Raw genomic sequence first — 18,581 nt, forward strand, 5'->3', positions numbered from 1 at the left:
GGGGCTGCGAACCACAGCACGTAGCCACACGAGGTGCCGTGGGGTGCCTTCTCCCCAGCCCTTCCCCAAGTCCTCGCTGAAGGGCCTCCACTGCGATGTGGGAGACGTGATTCAGAAGAGCAACAGTGACGTGCAGTGGCTGCATCAGTTATATATCAGGTGGCCGGGTGTACTCCTGCTTTGTGAAGGTTTTTTGCTCGGTGCCAGAGGCTTTGCACTGCCGGTTTGCTGCTCTTGCCCCGAAGCCATCACTTTGACCTCCCGCGTGGCTGTGGTGCAGCCGTGCACGAAAAGCCTCCTCTGCTCGGATTTACCCCTTGCCTGCCAGGCAATGCAAGGAGGGGAAACGGCTGCGTGAGGAGCCAACCCTCCGATGCACATCAGTGCCTCACGTTACGTGCCTTCGCTGGCCTTCAAAGGTAGGCAAAGTGTTCGGAGCAGCAGGTCTGATGGGGACGTCTTTGAAAGGCAGTGAGCATCATCCTAGGGGAAAGGGCAGCAACTGGGAATATGAAATCACCAGGGGGCTGAAGCTGCAGATGTCCGCAATGGGATCTAGAGATGTTTCTCCCCATCTCCCTTCCAAAATCTGATGTGGTTTCAGTTTCCTTCTGCCAATTTGAGGCTGCTGGTCCCAGGAGGGCATTGCAGGACTGCTCACTGCTGGGATGCTCACACCGTGGCAGCTCATGTTCCTGGCGTGGTCTGGTGGGGAGATTTTTGGCAGAGCTCTGGGGGCTCTGCCGTGTCCCATCCCTTGCTGTGCCTTCTCCTTGTTACTGGTTGGAGCCTGTGTTTGTCAGAGCAGGAAACGTCTATCACTTGTATGAAATCCCTAGGAAAACAAAACAAACAAAAAAACAACACAGGTATCTAATTCCTGAAGGGACAAGGGGACTCTGAAAGCTTGGGACTGCAGAAACGTACATGCCCCCTTTGGGGTCAACCAGACATGCTCTGGGGCTAGAGAGCACATCTCTCTGTCCACAGCATGGTCCTGCCTAGGGTCCTGGGGTGCTCGTAGCATTCTCTGAGGGGTGCTTGCGTGGAGGTGTGAAGGGCAGGTTGACCCCCCTCTGCTCCGTGGGCTCACAGGGACATCACCAAGCCCACTGCCTCCCGCTCTGGTGGCAAGGCATGAGCACTGTCCCCTCGCTGCACCAGGCTGAGTGACCCTGCCCTGTGCAGCGGGGGCACCCAGGTGGTGAACAAGGGGCAGTTCAGTGCCTCCCCTGGGGGGTTCTCCAGCCCCGCACCGGGCAGCAGAGGAGACACCAAATCCCCTCTGTGTACCCGTGGTGTGCTACAAACGCCTGGAGCCCTGCCTGCTGGCACCCCAGGGGGAGCGGGCAGAGGCTAGCAGCCGGAGCAGGCATCTGGTGGAAAGTGACGGGAGCCTGTTACAGAGGGGGAAAAGTCTCATTAAGGACCTGCAGTCAGCTCAGGGTGAAGCTCATCAGCGCTGTCAAAAGCCACGTGTCATTGCTGGGTCGCGGCGATGTGTCCCCAGCTCGCCCAAAGCCTCCCGGGGGGGTTTCATGTCCCTGTGCAGATGATGCGACATCTGTATTCCTGCCAAGGAGAGGAGACGGAGAAGCGGGTGGGCTCCGCTTCTGGCCTTTTGCTCCTTTTCTTTTTCATCATCTTTTTGGCAAGTGGTTCTCGCTGGGGCTGTTTCAGCAGCACAAGATGGTGTTGGTCTGCTCCGGTGCGGCAGCTCCTCGGCGAGAGTGGGATTGACAGCTCTGGCCAGCGTACAAAGAGGAGCCTCAGGAGGAGCTGGGCACGGGCCAGCAGGATTTACTGGGGGAGGCTCGCTCCTCCGAGCAAAATATGCAGCTACTGGCGGCAGGACAAGGCAACGCGGCGCACGTACCCGCAGGGGCTGCAGGGCAGGGAGAGAGCAGTTAGAAGTGCTGCAGTAGATGGTGGGAGGGTGAGAAAAAGTGCCTGGGACTCCTAAACCAGTGCGAGGGGAAGGGAAGGTCCTGGCTGAGCATGGGTTGTGCTGGAGAGTGGCATAGCAAAGCCCCACGCCTGGGGGTTTGAGAACCAAGGAGGGGCATCCAGGCTGCTCCTGCCTCTGTGGGATGCACGGCCAAGAGATAAGGGATGTGTTTTGGGAGGCTGCAGCCCAGCTTTCCACCTCTGTCTCCCCAGGAAGTTCCTGAAGATCCAGTGCCTGGAAAGCGGGCAGTGGGAAGAGGGGCACTGCGTCCCTGTGGTGTGCGAGCCACCCCCGCCGGTCTTTGAGGGCATGTACAACTGCACCCAGGGCTTCGAGCTGGACAGCCAGTGCGTGCTGAACTGCGAGCCGCCAGGCATGCGGGTGAGTGACGGGGACAGGGGGAGATCGGCCGCACCTGGGGCTTCACAGAGCCTCAAAACAGCAGGGCTGGGCGCTTGGGTGCCACCAAAGAGCCACTGCCCCTCTGCTTTCCAGGTTCCCATTGTCTGCACCAAGGAGGGCTCGTGGACGGAGGAGTTCACGCTGTGTGAGAGCCTGCAGGGCACCTGCCCGCCACCCCCGGAGCTGAACCTGGTGGAGTACAAGTGCGAGCAGGGACACGGCATAGGTGAGAGCAGGCTGAAGCTAAGCATAAACGCAACCCCCGTGTTGATTCAGCCCTCCCGGAGAGCTAGCTGGAAGGTCACGGTGACTCCTCTTTGTGTGCCAATCCCCACTAAATCCATGGAAATGTTTTCTCTTCTGTCCCCTTTCTGAACACAGAGCCTGTGGGTGGCTTTAACCCTGTGCATAGTTGTGTTCATGGGCAAGACTGAAGCTAAAACCGTGTAAGCATTTCTTCAGAAGGAGCAAGGACTCGTCCCTGGGGCGAGCCCAGCCCTCTGCAGTGTTTTTCCCACCCTCCAGCCCTTCACTCCCCGCATGGTCTCTGCCCTTGTTACGACTGCTGACATTTGCAGGGTTAATGAGGCAGGCCCTAGATAAAAGCTGGAGTGACAATTGTGTGTAACAGGGCACTTTCACCAGACGAGGGACCACATCATCCATTTCTTTCTCCAAGACTCAGTCGCTTTTCAGCCGCAACGCTCAGTCACAGTCGTTACATCCCATCTAGCATCCTGCTGGATAGGACATTTGGGCACAACCGGGGTCTGAGCAAAATTGGCTGAGGCAGGGCTGAAGCTGAGCTTCAGACAGACCTGATGTGAAGCTGGGAATAGGGCTGGGACCCACATGGTTTTCTAGGGTGGCTTTTTTACATTTTTTTTCTTTTCCTCCTGGGTCATAGGAAGGTGTAGAAAAACTATGAGAGGTGCTTCTTGACATGTGAACAAACATCCCATAGCATCCAGGCCAGTTGTGTTCTCCTGCTGGATCCTACGTCCTGCCATCAGGGCTTGGATCTGTCTCTTAGGGCACGTTCAATTCTTATCTCATCCAGGAGAGGTAAATCAGCCATCAAAAAACTCCAGTAGGCTCTTGTAATAAGTCAGGATTTGGGGAAGGAATTGTCAAGTGCTAGGGGGCTACGGGTCTCCTTCACACCCACCTCTGCCCAAAGTGAGGAGCCTGCAGGTTGGGACCTGGTGCCCGCCTGTAACACGCCGCTGCCTGGTTCCTGCTGGAAGCCCTCAAGGCTGTCTCTCCTTCCGCAGGCGCTGTGTGCACACCCTCCTGTATTATACCCCCCAGCGACCCCGTCATACTGCCCGAAAATGTAACTGCTGAGACTATGGATCACCGTCTGCAGCCCACCAGAGTCCAGGTACATGGGGAGGTGGCGTCCCTGTAGCAGGGGATTCACTGGCCACGTAGGTGGGGCCCTCAAAATATTTATCATGTGGCCAAATCTGTCCTCCCTCCTCTGCATCTGGTGCTTTTCCATACCAGCACTTTCCTTTGCCCGTCTTGAGCCCTCCTGGGTAAATTGGTGTGGCAGTGGAGGAGCAGCTGGGCGATGAATGCGTGTGGCTATTCAGGCTCACCCATGCCCAGGCGGAGGATGCTACTGCACAGCCTCCTGCTCTCCGAAACCGAAGCTCGGCATAAGCCATCAGCTCTTGAGTGAGCTTTCCAGGACTTGCAGGATGCCTCCGCAAAGGAAGCTAAAGGCAGGAATCCCACTGACTTTTGGGACACGCCGCATGCCTGGATCTGGCTGTTACTGTCAGCCAAGGCACTGGGAGGATTGAGCATGGAGAAAAAGCCGCCCCTGGCACTGGGCAGGGTGCAAGCCCTGGTCCCCGCTCACCTGGCAGCGGTGAAGCATCCCCGGGCAGGCATCTCTGTGCTGGGGAGGAGGCATCGCCGTCAGCTGGAAGGTGGCTCCTGCTGCCAGGACCCGCTGGCCGCCCGCTCCCCTCTCCCTCCCCAGCCCTTACTCATTCTGTAGGCAAAACAGCTCAAATAGCTCGCATAGTTTGGATCTCGACGGCACGACTTTCCCAAAAAGCAGCTCCGCCGGGGTAATATTTCTTAAAATAAAACCGAGATGCAGAAGGAAGGAGGTGGAACAAAGAAAAGCAAACAGCCTTCCCCGGAGCCGGCGCCCCCATGCAGGCGCTGCGCCCTCCTCCCCGGGGGCCCAGCATCATCCCCACTCCGTGCCTGCGGGCGCTGCCCTGCCTCGGCTCCAAGCAGCAGACCCGCAGCACGGCGCTGCCGGGGGCGAGGACGCCCGTGGCGTGTGGGATTGCGGAGCACGAGCCTTGGAAGGAGGCACCGGGTGGCTTGGCCACTGGTTCTCGTGCAAGGGAGGCAGTTTGGAGCAGGGAAGAAAGGCGTTATTTTAAGCAGCGGCGCTGCCCCTTGCCAGCAGCCTTGTTTTCCCCTCTGCCTCGTTCCCCTTTACACCACCCAGCCCTCCCACCGGGCTTGTGTTCCCGGGGGCTGCCAGGCTCCCCAGGTGATGGGGTCGATGCAACAACCCACACAAGGGGTGGCACCGGTGGTTTTCAGCACTGATCCATCGCATCCCACTGCCAAGCAGGTTTGGGGATTCGTTCAAGTCGTACAGAAACCACGTATGAAATGTCCCAGTGGGGCTGGGATTCGAGTATCTTTTGGGATGAGCAGGAATTGGCCATCCTGGGCCTCTCTGCCCAATCTGATTGCAACTGCTTCTGAGTCTGCCTTCTCTGCACTGACCGAGGACCCTGAGGACACTGGACCTCGGGACCAGGTTTGCTCCTGGCAACACATCAGGTTGGACTGGAGGCTTCCTGGTGCAGGATGGAGCTGAGAAACACAACAGAAGCCCAGGATGGCACGTGAAGCAGAGAGAGATGCCACCAGGCAGCCTGCAGCTACCTTGCCCTTCCCCAGCCACATCCAAACCTGCTGCTAAAGCATAGACCCAGGCAGAGCTGCCACATCCCGTGCTGCCGTGCATCCTGCAGACGCCAGAGCCAGGCTGGGGAAGACATACGTGCCCGTCCGTGCAGCTCCTGTGCTATGGAGGGCATCCTAGGACACTTTCACAGGCCAGCTCTCGTTTTATGGGGCCTCAGATTTCAAAGCCTGCCTGAGCTTTACAAGGAGGAAATTGTCTGTGTGGTGGGGCTTTTCTTCCCCCATATAATCATGTGTGCTCCCAACAACCCCCTTCTGAATTACGGGGATGGAGCGTTCCAGTTAGATGAAACCGAGACCTCTGCATCTTGCTCTTGTGTCCAGTTGGCTGCAGCAGCTAACTTCAAGCCTCGTAAATACCAGCAATGACCTCAATGGCGTGGGTGAACGTGAGCCTGGTGTATCCAGACCCGGCCAAGTTCAGGGACGTGGGTCCTCAGGTGTCCCCCCTCCCCCCTGCTGCCCCGGGGACACGGCTCTTGGAGCCTGAGCAGGACTCAATGGGCGAATTGATGCCGGCATCCAGCGACCGCAGGCTGGACGGGAAGTTGCTAAATCCAGCTGGGTGCAATGAGATGAATGGAGGGCTCCTGTCTGTGGTGGCTGCAGATGGCTTCTTCCCAGCTTGGCTGGTGGCCACCGTGGCATAGTGCTGCCAGCCAAACCCGGTTCCCTGGAGATCCCTGCCATCTCTCCTTGTCCTCTCCCTGTTGTGCATATATATATATATATATATATACATACACCCACATGCCTATTTGTCTAGCCTCTGTTTTGAGCAACATGCCCTGCTCTGTGGGTGAAGCTGGTGCTACCTTGCTGGGCTTCAAGAGGTGAAGGGAGGGCTCGGGGGTGATGCTGCTGCCCTGCCCGTGATGTCGAGGGAACCCCTATGCCCCCAGGAAGCGGTCGTGGTGGCTGCCCTGCCTCTGCCACCTCCTCTAACTGCTGTTTTCTCCTCTCCTCCTCAGCACATTGTATGCACAGGCAGGCTGCGATGGTACCCAGACCCCTCCGGCATTCACTGCATCCAGTCGTGTGAGGTGAGTTGCGGCCGGGAGCCTTCACCGCACGCTTGCTCCACATGGGGCCGGGGCTTGCAGGCCAAGCAGGAGACCAGAGCAAGCACACTTGGCAGCGCGTGGTGGAAGCAAGCTGGGTTTTCAGAGCTACCACGGACACCAGAGAGGGGGGAGGAAACTCCCCGGGCACACTGAGAGTTAGTGGGAAACCAGCCAGAAGCTTGCAGATACCACAGGCTCTCAGGTGCAACTCCTGGCTCTGCGGGCTCTGCCAGCCCACAGCCAGGTCTGGGCCAGTAGGGTGGATTCCTGGAGATGAAGGGACCAGAGGTAAGACGCCTTTCCCCATCTGCAGGAGCTGCAGGGACGAGGTGAGGTCTGCAATGAGCTGGCACGGGGCATCATGATGTCCTGGCGTGTCAGCGGCTGGGGCGATGCTGGGGGTGAGCCTGCAGCGTGCCGCTCAGCTGCAGAGCGGGGCCAGGGCTTCAGACCGCGCTTCCTTCCTCACGCTCTTCTTGGCCAGCACGAGAAGAAAATTCTAGCAAAAGGATTTCACTGGCAAGGGGTATCCCCAAAATGTGCACACTGACTCCAAGCCTGAATATTTCCTTAACCAGAACTGCAGTTCTGGAGTAATATGGGTCCAGAAAAGCCCGGTGTGACTCACACGTCCAACCAAAACAAGGAGGATTTCCAACGTCGTGTGTGCAAAACAAACCGCTCCCCAAGAATCTGCAGACAAAGAATTCCTTGCAGAAATTGGTTAGCCACTCATTTCGTTTTGAATAATTACCAGGCAGGAGAAAATCATAGGCAGCCTGGAGTCAGTTCGCAGAGGAAATGAAAAATAGGCAGTCTTTGTCGAGCACTATTTGTTATTATGATTGAGGGTAAAAAAAAAAAAAGGGGGGGGGGGAATCTGGAATGTTGTATGCTGAAAATTTGGGATTTTTACCAAAAAGGAAAATGTAAATGAAGTCTGCACACCAAAAATAGCTTTGGGTTTTGCTGATTTTTTTTTTTTCTTTTTTGGATGCATTCATTTCAATGCAAATGATCAGTTTTGCTCACTGATTCTGCCTAGCTCAGCTCTTTGTCGGCTGAACTACAGGAGAAGGGGCAGCATATACCACCATGTATGACCAGACGGTCTCAGTGCTGCAGGGGGCACGTCCCCAGGGAGGAAATGTTGTGCTCAACAGGACATGCAGTAGTTATTTCCCAAAACTGATTGTCGTGCTGTGTCTCTCCTGTAACCCATGGGCTACTAGCTTAGGGGAATAGGCTGCTGTGTGCTAGAGAGGTGTTGGATGGTCAAGTACCATGGCTTGGTGGTGGATCCAGTATCTTGGGATCTCCGTGTCTTTCTATAGCATGCCTTTCAGCTTGGCTCTAGGGCAATGTCTTTGAAGCAGGATGGTTCTGCACCTCACCTTTGGTCTGTGTCTTCAGCAGGAGGTCCCATAAAGGATGATGGAAAAATGCCAGCCTGTTTGTGTGTGCTTGAGAGAGAGGGACTGACTACATGAATTTCACACCAAGTCTCTGTCTCACACCAAGTCTCTCCTCTCTTCTCGTTAGCCACCTAAACATGCTTGTGGCCAACACAAGCTCTTTCTGTTCCTGGATGCTTGTCATCCCCATTTACTTTTAGAAAGCAATCCCAGACAACAGTTATAGCCTACAGCTATAACAAGCAAGCCAAAATCTTGTAGTGTCCTAAGAGCAAAAAAAGAGTCCACTCTCATCTTTCCAATTGTATACTTTTCTACACCTTCTCTGTTTTCAATTATTCTTTCAACAGGAATGACCAAGCAGTACATACTCTTCCCGCTGAGATCTCACCAAAGCCCTGCAAGAAAGCCTTTGTGTGCAGGAAATCTCTCGTTTGATAGGACCCAGGAACATAGCTGTCATTTCTGCAGTTGCATCAGTCTGGCAGCTCAGAGAGATCCTGAGGTCAGCAAGTACACCCAGATCTTTCTCTGCATCCTTTGTTTCCAACTGATGAGCTCCAAGCTAACAGCAGATGTTTTACTATCAGTATAAGAGCTTGCCCTTCAATTTTACACAAGCGAATGTCATCCTGTTTCTCTCCCTAGTTCTCCAGGTCATCTAACTATTTGTCAGATAACCTGATCCTCCTCTGTGGAACAATGTCTTCTTCCTTGTTAGCAATTTCATCAGCCCAGGACTATTTTTAAGGTCACAGTCACTCACTGCAATACTAATGAAGATTCATCCTTCAGATTGTTTCTTTTGCCCTCGTGCTTTCCTTTTAGAAACAGCTCACAGTCGCCTCGTCCCTGTTCTCCTCCTCCCTTCTCATGTCTTTGATTACTCTTTTCATTGGGTTTTCTTCCACAATCTTGCAGGTCATTAAGTCTTGCTAGACAACTTATTTTATTTTATTTTATTTTATTTTATTTTATTTTATTTTATTTTATTTTATTTTATTTTATTTTATTTTATTTTATTTTATTTTATTTTATTTTAACATGGGTTTTATAGTAGTCATCATATTGCCACAAAGCACAACTATTACCTAAACTGTCTCATTCAAAGTATTTCTCTGGTGTCTATTTGGCACTAGGGAGAAGAGAGGTGTTACCAGTCCCCTCATTTGATTGGGGGAAATGCCCTGAACATCATTCCCACCTCATCTGTACTTGCTTGCACCCACATCGCCTCACTGCCCTTCGTCTCCTGCCTCCATCCTTGTGACCAAAAGCCCTGCAGATCTTGGAGGTCATTTCACTTGGGGGCCAAATTCCTGTGGGATGTGGGGACATCAGATGGCAAGAGTAGGGTAGAGAAGGAATACAGCCCATTAATCTGGCTTTGCTGCATGACACCTCCCTCCCCATCCCTTATTTTTGTGTCTCCTTCATTTGCCTGCACAAGAAATGTTCTGCTTTTTTAGCTTCTCATGGTTCAGCTTTGACTTGCCAGCTGTGCAGGCCACCCTAGTCCCAGATTCCTCCTCATTTCCCTGCAATACCTCACCAGGGGTACCTCCTTTAGGAGCCCAGCCTCTGCTCTCCACTGAGCAGACAACTGCTGTTCCAGTGGCCTGTCCATGTCCCCTCAGGTCCACATCACCCCTCAGAGATGTCACTGTCTCTCCACTGACGGCAGAGAGCACGTTGGGTGAGGAAACATTCTCATTTGGCCATTTCAGCTAGGGGAGCAGCCCTACCTGGGAGGAATGCAGGCCTCCTGCCTGCTGTTCAGCCTCTTCCTGGAGGACGCACTTCAGGCTGGGGCATGGCAGTAGCCACCAAGCCCAGCCTCAACCCACCCGGCCCCACCTCACCCATCTCCCGCTGGAAATTTCAAGTCACTGCGCAGCAGCACCAGAGTGATGCTCACTCATCATTCTCAAACTCTGGCGGCAAGACCAGCCTGCCTGCTCATCCCTCTCGCTCCTCTCCCCACCTCCTTTCTCTTTCCATTAATCTGGTCGTCCATCTGCCTCCCGGTCTCTCGCTGCACCTTGCCAAGTTCCCCATCCCCGCGGCGCAGAGGCACGTAGTTGGGGATGCAAAGCCTTCCAGGAGCTCGTCAGGAATACGAGTTAGCGCTGAGCGCACTTCGCCTCTCGAGGGCCAGCGGAACATCTCATCCCCTGCCATCAGCAGAAAAACAGACGGCAGCACCAGGGGGAGAGGGAGGGGGCTTGGGGCTGGGTGGAGGAGGAGAGAAGGCTCTCCTCCCCACCGTGAGCCTGGTGCTGTGCTCGGTCCATGCGTGAGGGTGGCCAGTATTTGCCACATCTCTGAAAGGAGAGCATCTTCCAGTCCACGCTACTCATCAGCTCTGCACCCCTATTTCTCCCACCGTAGGGACTCCTCTCTTTTCATACTGCGGTTCCAGTGGAAAAGCTCGCTTATTTTATCATCACCATGTTTACTCAGCATTACTCACAGGATGGTGCCACCGCCACCATCCTGCTCAGAGCCACATGGGCTGCTCTCACAGCGATCAAGCAGACACAGGCAGCCAAGACCTCCTGCAACAACATTATGACCTCACCATCGGCTCTGTTCCACCATTGTGTGAAGGCAGCAAAGGGTTAATTGCAGTTTTAATTGCGGTAGGTGCCCTTTTGGGGAACAGCCGAGGGGAAGGCTGGGGGGCTCTGCCTGAGGCTGGGGCATGGCCGGAGGCTTGGCCACAAGATGGCTGCCTGGCGCGCTGGGTGCTGGCGGGTTGAGCTGCTGGGGCCTTCTCAGGTCTTCGCCACACAAGGACAAGGTCTCACTGCCCTTGCGTGTGCTACCGACTGTGTTATCATGATCATAAAATGCTAAGCTGTTCTCTCTTTCGTGGTTTTCCTGAGTAATTGCAGTGGCAATTAGGAGTTAGGGATCAAAGCGTGGTGCTGGCTGCTAGCTGTTACCGCGGTTCGTGACCCAACAGGTAGCTGAGGACCCTGAAGGATCCTTGGCCCTCCTCACCGCTATGCATAAAACCCTCCCTTGGCATGTCTGTGGCCTGGGGCCAGCATTTGTCAGCCGCAATTAACCCCTTTGAGAATGCATGCAATAGGGACGTTGGGAAGTCTCATCTAAAATCAAGGTCCCACCGTGCATTAAAGCGATGGGAGATGAGGTGTGGCACCCTGCTGGCGTGTCCTCACCATCGACGGGACCACTGTGTTCTCAGACCCTCAGGACTCTGGTTTTATGCCATGGCAAAGCTCAGCTCAGGAAAGCAGGCAGGAGCATGATGCTTGCTCTCCTGGTGCTTAGGGCAGTGAGGACTGCAGGTGACCCAGTTTCTCTGAGGAGACTCTCTGGAGCAACCAGGTATTTTAGCATGGCCAGAATATAAAGTCACCCTCTCATCCTGCTCATATCACCACTGTCTCATCTCCTATCCCCATGGGAGCATTTTGTGACTCTTCTATACAGTCTGCACTCTTCCTCTGCCTGCCACCTGACTTTGAAAATGGGGAGAGGATCCTACTGCTCTTTTTGTAAGAAAGCAAGAGGCTGTGCGACTGCTGTTCCCTCGAAGGTCTTGCCAAAGCCTAAAAGCCCGTGTGGTCCAGGTGACCAAAAAGGACTCTGTGAGTGGCCCAAGGCTCTGGTACATTCGCATATTGGTTAGTGTGTGCCATGTTGGCCTCCACATCTCCAGAGGATACAGTGAAGCAATCAAAGTGATTAAAGGGATGCCACAGCTAGGCATCTTGAAAAGACTGGGACTCTCCAGTTTGGAGAGCAGGAGGCTGCTGGAGGTTTGCCAAGTCACAGAGGTGCTGGGTAAGATGGACGCAGAACTAGGGAGCGCTGCCAGAGGCTAGCAAGGGGGTTTCAAACAGGTGAAAGAAAATATCTTGTACACAGTGAGCCCTGAACTCTGAACCTGGCTGGCAGGTGAGGCTGCAGAGGTGGGCAGTAGCTTTAAGTTCAGGAAGGGATTTAAAATATTCGAGGACATAGGATGCTTAAAGAGATACAAATAGGACCAGGCAGGGCTGTATGAGCAGGAGAGAACCTTTGTCCCCTGCACACATGTGGAGTGTGATTACAGAGATCACATTTTCTTAAGAGACAATGCAACCAGAGGGAAGCAAAGCAATCACACAGGAGCGTGGTGAAAGGGACAGGTTGCAGAGCCCCCGTCCTGCTCTCCCCTCTCTCTGCAGAGCCTTCGTGCAGCCAGGGGCACAGACAGAGGAGTGGAAAGCCACTGAAAGCACCCGCTGAAATAAAAATCAGCGAGTTGCATTGGATAATAAACAAACATCCCCGAGCGTAGCCCAGCCAACTGCTCTTCCAACACGAATATTCCCCTTCAGCTCCTTCATCCCTCGTACATTGTTTTTCTTTCTGTTTAAGATCTGTAACAAGAACTTGGCAGAAACCAGATACAAGTGGGTCAGGAGGCCCTTGTGGTTTTCAGGGCTTGTTTTCCATAACCCGTTCTATCCTGCAACATATTTTGCACGAACGGCTTGGCAGGAGATCCCCTGCCGGGCAGCAGGCGAGGTGCTGGGGCAGGGCGGCAGGCTGGTGCTCGTGGCAGGGGAAGCCCAGGCTTCCTGCGTGCGGGGACCCACCTCGGGGAGCCCCGGGCTTGCCAGGAGCACTGTCTCCACGCGGCATCTCCCTGTCCTCCCCCTTGCCTGCTCTCTGCTTCTTCTGGGCGCTTCCTCCCCCCATCTGCTGTGAGCACTGAGATCAGGGTGTAGAAAGGATAAGGGGAATCCACCCTGACCAGATCACGGACCAGATGCTTTTATTCAGGCAAAGATCTGCTCTCATGTGGTGTTCACCTACACCTACACCACCTTCCCATCCCCTCCTTCCCTCATGCCCCCACAGGCTGTGCAGAGCCCTTTCCAGATTGCCATCTGCTGAGATGCAGGCTCTCTGAGGAGCAAGGGTCAGGGCTGAAGAAACATCCCTGGGCCCAGATGTTTGCAGGAAACCCAATGTCCACGGGATCCTCTTTGCCTGCAGCACCTCCAAATTACCAAGGCTACTGGGAGCTGGGCAGTTGCTTGCTTGCCTTGGGCACCACAGTCCAAGTGATGGCACATAGGCTGAAACCAGACAGCAGGGTGCCTCCTTTCAGCCCATCCCTTCTTCCTTCAAGTATTCCTTCGAGTACATGGAGTGCTCTTTCTCAAGCAGCCAGCCTCTGTTTTCTTTATGAGGCGTGGGCCGCAGGATGCCAGAACTGGAGCAGATTTTCCTGAAGACCTGAGAAGGTGATGAAAGCAGCCTGCATGTTGTGCTGATAAGGAATGGCTCAAGGACACCAGCAAACTCAGAAACAACTGGTGTTTCTCTGTTTTGCTTTCTGGCTGTGTCAGAGGTGTTGGGGCGGGTCTGTGACTTCTCCAAGCAAGCCATCCTGTAGGCACGTGGCTCCGAGGGACAGCTGTGACAGTTCAAAAGCAGCACAGAAACTAGGTAGTGCAGAAATATTGGGTCAAGTGCTGGGTCTGCAGGAATTTCTCTTTCCTCTTCCTCGAGCCACTTGTCCCAGGTGCTTCTTGCCAAATTTCTCGATCTCTCCTCTCTAGAGTTCTCTTTCCCTGGGTGAAGTCAGCCAGGTAGCACTTGCTTGCTGTTTGAAGTGGCCCAGAGCAGTGAGGCATCCCAAAAAAAAAACTTTTGAGCTGTTGCCAGCTCTGTTCCCTCTCTGTCCCTCCCTGTGTTTTTCAGAGCTGATTTCCTCCTTGCGTGCTGGAGAGCCTCAGGAAAGAGAGAGGGAAAGTCAGCGTGCTTGGGGTGTTGGGGAGGGGGGAGAAAAAATAATGAAATAAAAGACACTCTGCAACAGAGAGAGGGCCAAGAAAAATATTTAATCCAAACAATGAACATTGTCATTTCCTCCCACAGTCTGCATTCCCCGTCAACTTCCCTGGGCAAGCCAGGGGAGCCAAGAATTGCCGGGCTCTCTGCCCCACCAGCGTCAGTGTGTGCAGGGAAGGGATGCGTCCTGGGGACACTGTGCTGGAGCATCCCTTTAGCTGTGGCTGTGGCTGGAGGGACTGAAAGCAGCCTGTGTTTTCTGTAAGGGAACAGTGGTTTGGAGCAATGCTGAAGGGATGGAGACAGGGATTTTTCCACAGGGGAATTTTTAGGGACCCAAGTAAAGACTGTGGGGTGGTGGATGCACAGCAGGGTTGTGTGAACCAGCCTTTAGCAAGGCCTAGGGCACCCTTCATGTCCTCCAAGAGACATCCTGAAATAGCAGAGCTCTCTGAAGCACCTTGCCTGGGGACTGTGGTGGCCCAGGTCTTGTGCAGCCTCCTTGTGCTCACCATCCTCCTCCGTGCAGCAGCTTTCGCATATGTGCTGTGAGATCTGCGGCTGTCCCCGAGGGGAGCAAGTCCCTCATGGAGGCTTATCACTTAGTCACATCCCTGTGTCCCTTGTTGCACCATCTCCCTTCGATCTTCTCCAGTCTTCCCACCCAAGCCCTGGCAGACACTCACGCCACAAGAGCAGAAACAGCAGCGATGAAGCTGATGCACAAGGTGTGGGGCCGAGAGCATCAGCAGCTTTTCCAGGGCTGGTCCCCGTGCCAAAATGATGCTCGTCCAGGGCTGCTTTGAAAGCTACAGCTTTCCAGAGAGGCACCTGTGTGGTGGCATGTGGCCATCCTGGCATGTACGTTGTCCGAGGCCTTCCACATCAAAGCCCAAAATACTGATGCCCAAAGTGAAGGACGTGAGGACCTGTGTTTCCTCTCTGGATGGGATCACCATGGCTGCAAAGCCCAGGACCTGGAGGCTGGGGGAAAACATTTTGCTTACTGAGGCTGGATTAATCCCCAAAAATGGGGATCTGGGCTTTTTCTAGCTAGAGGCAGACTGAAATCACAAGCATTTTCCACAGCAGTGCAGTAGAGCTGTTCAGTACATAATTGGCCAGGTGTATGCTGCACTTTTTTTTTTTTTAACTTTTTTTTTCAACCTTCCTCTGAAGCATCTGGAATGGGTCATTGCCAAAAGCAAGGTACTGGGGCTTCAGGTCTGCTCAACCAGAGCAAAACCTGCGTTCCTGAGACGTGCTGTTGACCAACCGCCCGTGACGCAGCACCGAAGTATGTGCAGTACTGATGGCATCTGTGGTTTATCTGCCGTGCTTCGCCGCCTTCCCCAAACCCAGCCTCTCCGGCTGTCTTGCTCACCACCATTCCTGTCACACCCTTCCAGGCTCTTTTGCAGTGAATCAACTCACTTATAAGGCGGTTTGAAGAAAGCATCTGGACCCCGTCCACCTCGCCAGTGACACTGGGGCAAGAGCCAAGGAGGTGGCCCTGGAGCTCCCTGCACTGTCAGATTTGGATCAGCCAGCCGTGGGGACAGAGCCAGTGAGTTCAGCCCCAGCCCTGGGGGCTCTGCAGGATGGAGGAAAAAGCTGTGAGCAAAACACTGGATGCGTGGTTACTATTTTTATTAGGGCAGCGCACCGCCTGGGCCCTGCAGTGCCAGATGCCGATCTCCACGTGCTAACACATGTCCTGGCGATGCTCCTGTCTGAACAAGGAAGATGGATGATATAGCCCGGTTCATGGTGGCACGCAGCCTGGCCAAACAGCTCCCTGTCACATCCTAAAACACTTACAGGTCCTTCTGGGAGTCACCAGCATGCTCCAACCTCCCTTCACCCCATGCTGGCATTGCTTCCTGCAGAGCTGCATGGCTCGAAGACTGGCTGCAGGTGTCTGTAGGTGATTCTCTCTCTCACATCACCTGTTTGTAGCTGTTTGCACTGCCCATGTCCTCCCCGGCCATGACTCTTACGAGACCTCAATGAGACTGATGCAAGTATGGACAGAGGAAAGCCAAAGCCCATGGATGTGCCCCCATAAATGAAGGGCATCCAGCAGCACCATAGTTTTCTCTTTCTGCTTGCCAAGACTGAAACCAGCTGGAGGCTCTCTGGGCAAAGCGACAGGATGCGTGGTGTCTCCCCTGGGGATCTGCTGAGAGGTGCAGCATCTCCTCGCCAGCCCGTCCCTGGTAGCTCACCTTGATCTGCTGCAGCCCTGTCAGAACTGAGACTGCCCCAGCCCATCCTGGGGCTGCGAGGAGCAGGGCTGGCGGTCCCCAACCCATGCTCCTGGCTCTCTGGAGCCTCCGGTCCAATTAGTCATTTCTTATTTTCCCCTCATATGTTTTTCCAATGTAATTCGGAGCATGAGCTGTTAAGTTTCCCCAACAAGTGTTGCCATAGGAGCCTGTATTTGTTTAGGGTGGGGTACGGGCTCCAGCGGGTTGAGGGGAGGGGGGCAATTAGCCCTAATAGGTGTAGGGAGAAAGCAAGAGCCTCTTCTTGCTCATCCTGTCCCTGCCTCTGTCCTCCCCCACCTTGCACACAAGACACAATCTGGAAATCATTTCAGACCTGTGCAGCCGGGACCGGCAATCCTCTGCAGTAATTAGATGGAAACTGCAGGAGCAGCAGGTGTTGTTTTGCCAGTGAGTCATGACACATGGAGCAAAGCTCAAGGAAAAACTCTGCCGTGAAAGCAAATCACATCCAGAGCGCGTCCCCGCCAGCAGCCAGCCCCCAGCCTGTGTCCCTGCACCTGCCAGCCCCAGCATCGCCACCCCAGCCCACCGCATCTCGGCCCAGACACGTTTGCTCACCATCCTTTGAGAGCCACTGGAGGTTTTCTTTGGAAGAAGACGAGGAGTGCGTGCCCTATTGCACTGGTGAAATCGCTCCCCAGGGTCCTCTGGGCTTCAGACAGGTGGATGTCCCCATGGAGAACCAACGCGGGGCTCAGCTGGCCAAAACCAGCAACCACCCTGCCTCTGTTCCTCAGTTTCCTCATGGGAGAAATGCCAGCAGTCCTCCTTAGCTTCCCAAGGGGCTGGGAGTGCTGGGGACTTCTGCGAGGCACGAGGTGAGAGCCATCGTGCAGAGCCCCCTCTCCCTGGGCTTAGGACGAGCTTTGCAGAGGGCTCGGCTTCAGGGCTTCGTGCATCTTCTGGCAGCTGTGCTGCTTGCCCACATCCCCTGGGAACTCAGGTGCAGTGGTTCCTGGGCTGGAAAGAGGCTTGGATGAGCAGCTGGGGGCATGAAAAGAAAACTCTACCCAGCTGCCTGGGGTAGCCCCAGGGCTGTAGGTGGCTGCAGCAGCGCTAGCGCCGACGGGTTCAGCAGCTTGCCATAACCCCTGCGCCTGTTCCCTGCACTGGGGGAGCAGAGGGGCCATGTTGGGCCCCAGCCTAGGGCTGACAAAAAGACACGTTGGTTTCCTGGTTTGGGTTCGGCTCTGGTGTGAATCAGTGGCACTGTCACCGTGCTGGCCTCAGCACAGTCGGTGCGGGCGGCCCCGGTGCGGTGACATTTCTCTGCAGGCTGCTACGTGGTTAAGCAGCACTGTGGGTGAGTGGCCACCAAAGGCCAGGGTCGGGTGTGTTCTCCTAAGCCCTGTTGCCACCTGGGGCCTCCAGACCCAGTGAAACAGGCCGGCTGCTTCCATGAGCAACGGGATGGCCAGGTTTCCACCAGGAGCCTCTCTGATGACAGCAGTCCTCCTGGAGGATGGCCACGGTTGCTGGGCCAGTAGCTACCAGCACAGAGCGGGAGAATTATTTCATTACTAATCACCCAGCTAATGAATGGCCTCTCCGTTCTGTTAGCACATTGGGTTGTTGCTTGGCGGGGCTGATGTGGATCTGCGATAAATAAACCTCAGCTGCAGATCGTTCCTGACAGCTTTTTGCAAGTGCTCCACATGCACGCAGTTCGGCTGCACCCGTCGCACGGCCTCGTTTCGCAGCCCCACTTGGCTGCTGCTCAGCTCCAGTTGCTTGTTTCTCTTCTCTGATCAGATGACTCATGTAACTAAACATAACAAAAAAAAAAAAAAAAAAAAGAAAAAAGAAAATAAAGTGGATTTCTGAATGGCTGTTTGTGCCATTTAATATTTCTGGTCAGAAAGCTATTCTCTTGGAATAGCTTTCTGTTTCCACATTACTGCTGAAAGCACAGGAGGTTGCTAATGATGGGGCATTTGTCTGGGCTGCACAAGGGCAAGCTGGGCACCGTTACCCCCAGGGGGCCAGGTGGGGGCCCCACTGACTCATCAGTAGGCTGATGCCCTCTCCACTCAAGCCAGAGTTGGATTTTGCCTACAGAGAGCTAGTGCTCGAAGATCCCTTCTCTTCTTCCCACCCAGACACCAGATAATAGCCGTGCAGTCCAACCTGGCAAGGTTTGGCAGAGCCGTGTGCTGTGGATTGGGCAAGAGCCTCCACTGGAGAGCCTAGAGGAATCAGGGGGCGATTCCCCTGGGGTAGGGCCATACCAGGAGCATTCTGGAAAAGGTTTAGTCCTTGCAACCAGCACTTGCCAGCGTTGGCTTGGCTTGGGCACAAGTGCTCCTGGGGGACTCCTGACCTTGCCAAACCTCTCTCATAGTCTAAAGGATGCTCCATTGCTCCTCATAACAGCCTCTCTGTTTTTAGCTGCCCAAGCCAGGTCACCAGGCTCAACCTCAGAGCCAAGCTCTTTGGGAAGAGGGGTGATGGAGGGAAGATCTGGTCCAGCCTCTCACCGAGCCCTGCCCTGGCAGTGAGCACGCAGAGAGCAGGATTACAGGGGCACTGCATGAGGATAGTGTTAGAAGGTGGACGAGCAGGTGAGGTGGTGAACTCACTCCTAGGTGGGCTGCGCTGGGCTCTGTGGAGAGGTGCTGAGTAGGATGGGGTCTTGTGGCACTCAGTGGGATGGGGTCTTGTGGCACTCAGT

At 54.6% G+C, this 18,581-nt stretch overlaps 1 protein-coding gene across 1 annotated transcript in view; it reads left to right on the top strand.

Annotated features, from left to right (window-relative positions):
• The window catches only part of PAPPA2 (pappalysin 2), a 76,821-nt gene that overhangs the window by 53,960 nt on the left and 4,280 nt on the right, over positions 1–18,581 (top strand). The window contains exons 18-21 of the mRNA XM_032192267.1: positions 2,161–2,329; positions 2,444–2,576; positions 3,625–3,734; positions 6,292–6,363. Coding sequence (XP_032048158.1) covers positions 2,161–2,329; positions 2,444–2,576; positions 3,625–3,734; positions 6,292–6,363 — 484 coding nt within the window. The remainder of the gene's footprint in view (positions 1–2,160; positions 2,330–2,443; positions 2,577–3,624; positions 3,735–6,291; positions 6,364–18,581) is intronic.

The sequence above is a fragment of the Aythya fuligula genome, chromosome 8, assembly GCF_009819795.1.
Source record: "Aythya fuligula isolate bAytFul2 chromosome 8, bAytFul2.pri, whole genome shotgun sequence".
NCBI classification, from domain to species: domain Eukaryota; kingdom Metazoa; phylum Chordata; class Aves; order Anseriformes; family Anatidae; genus Aythya; species Aythya fuligula.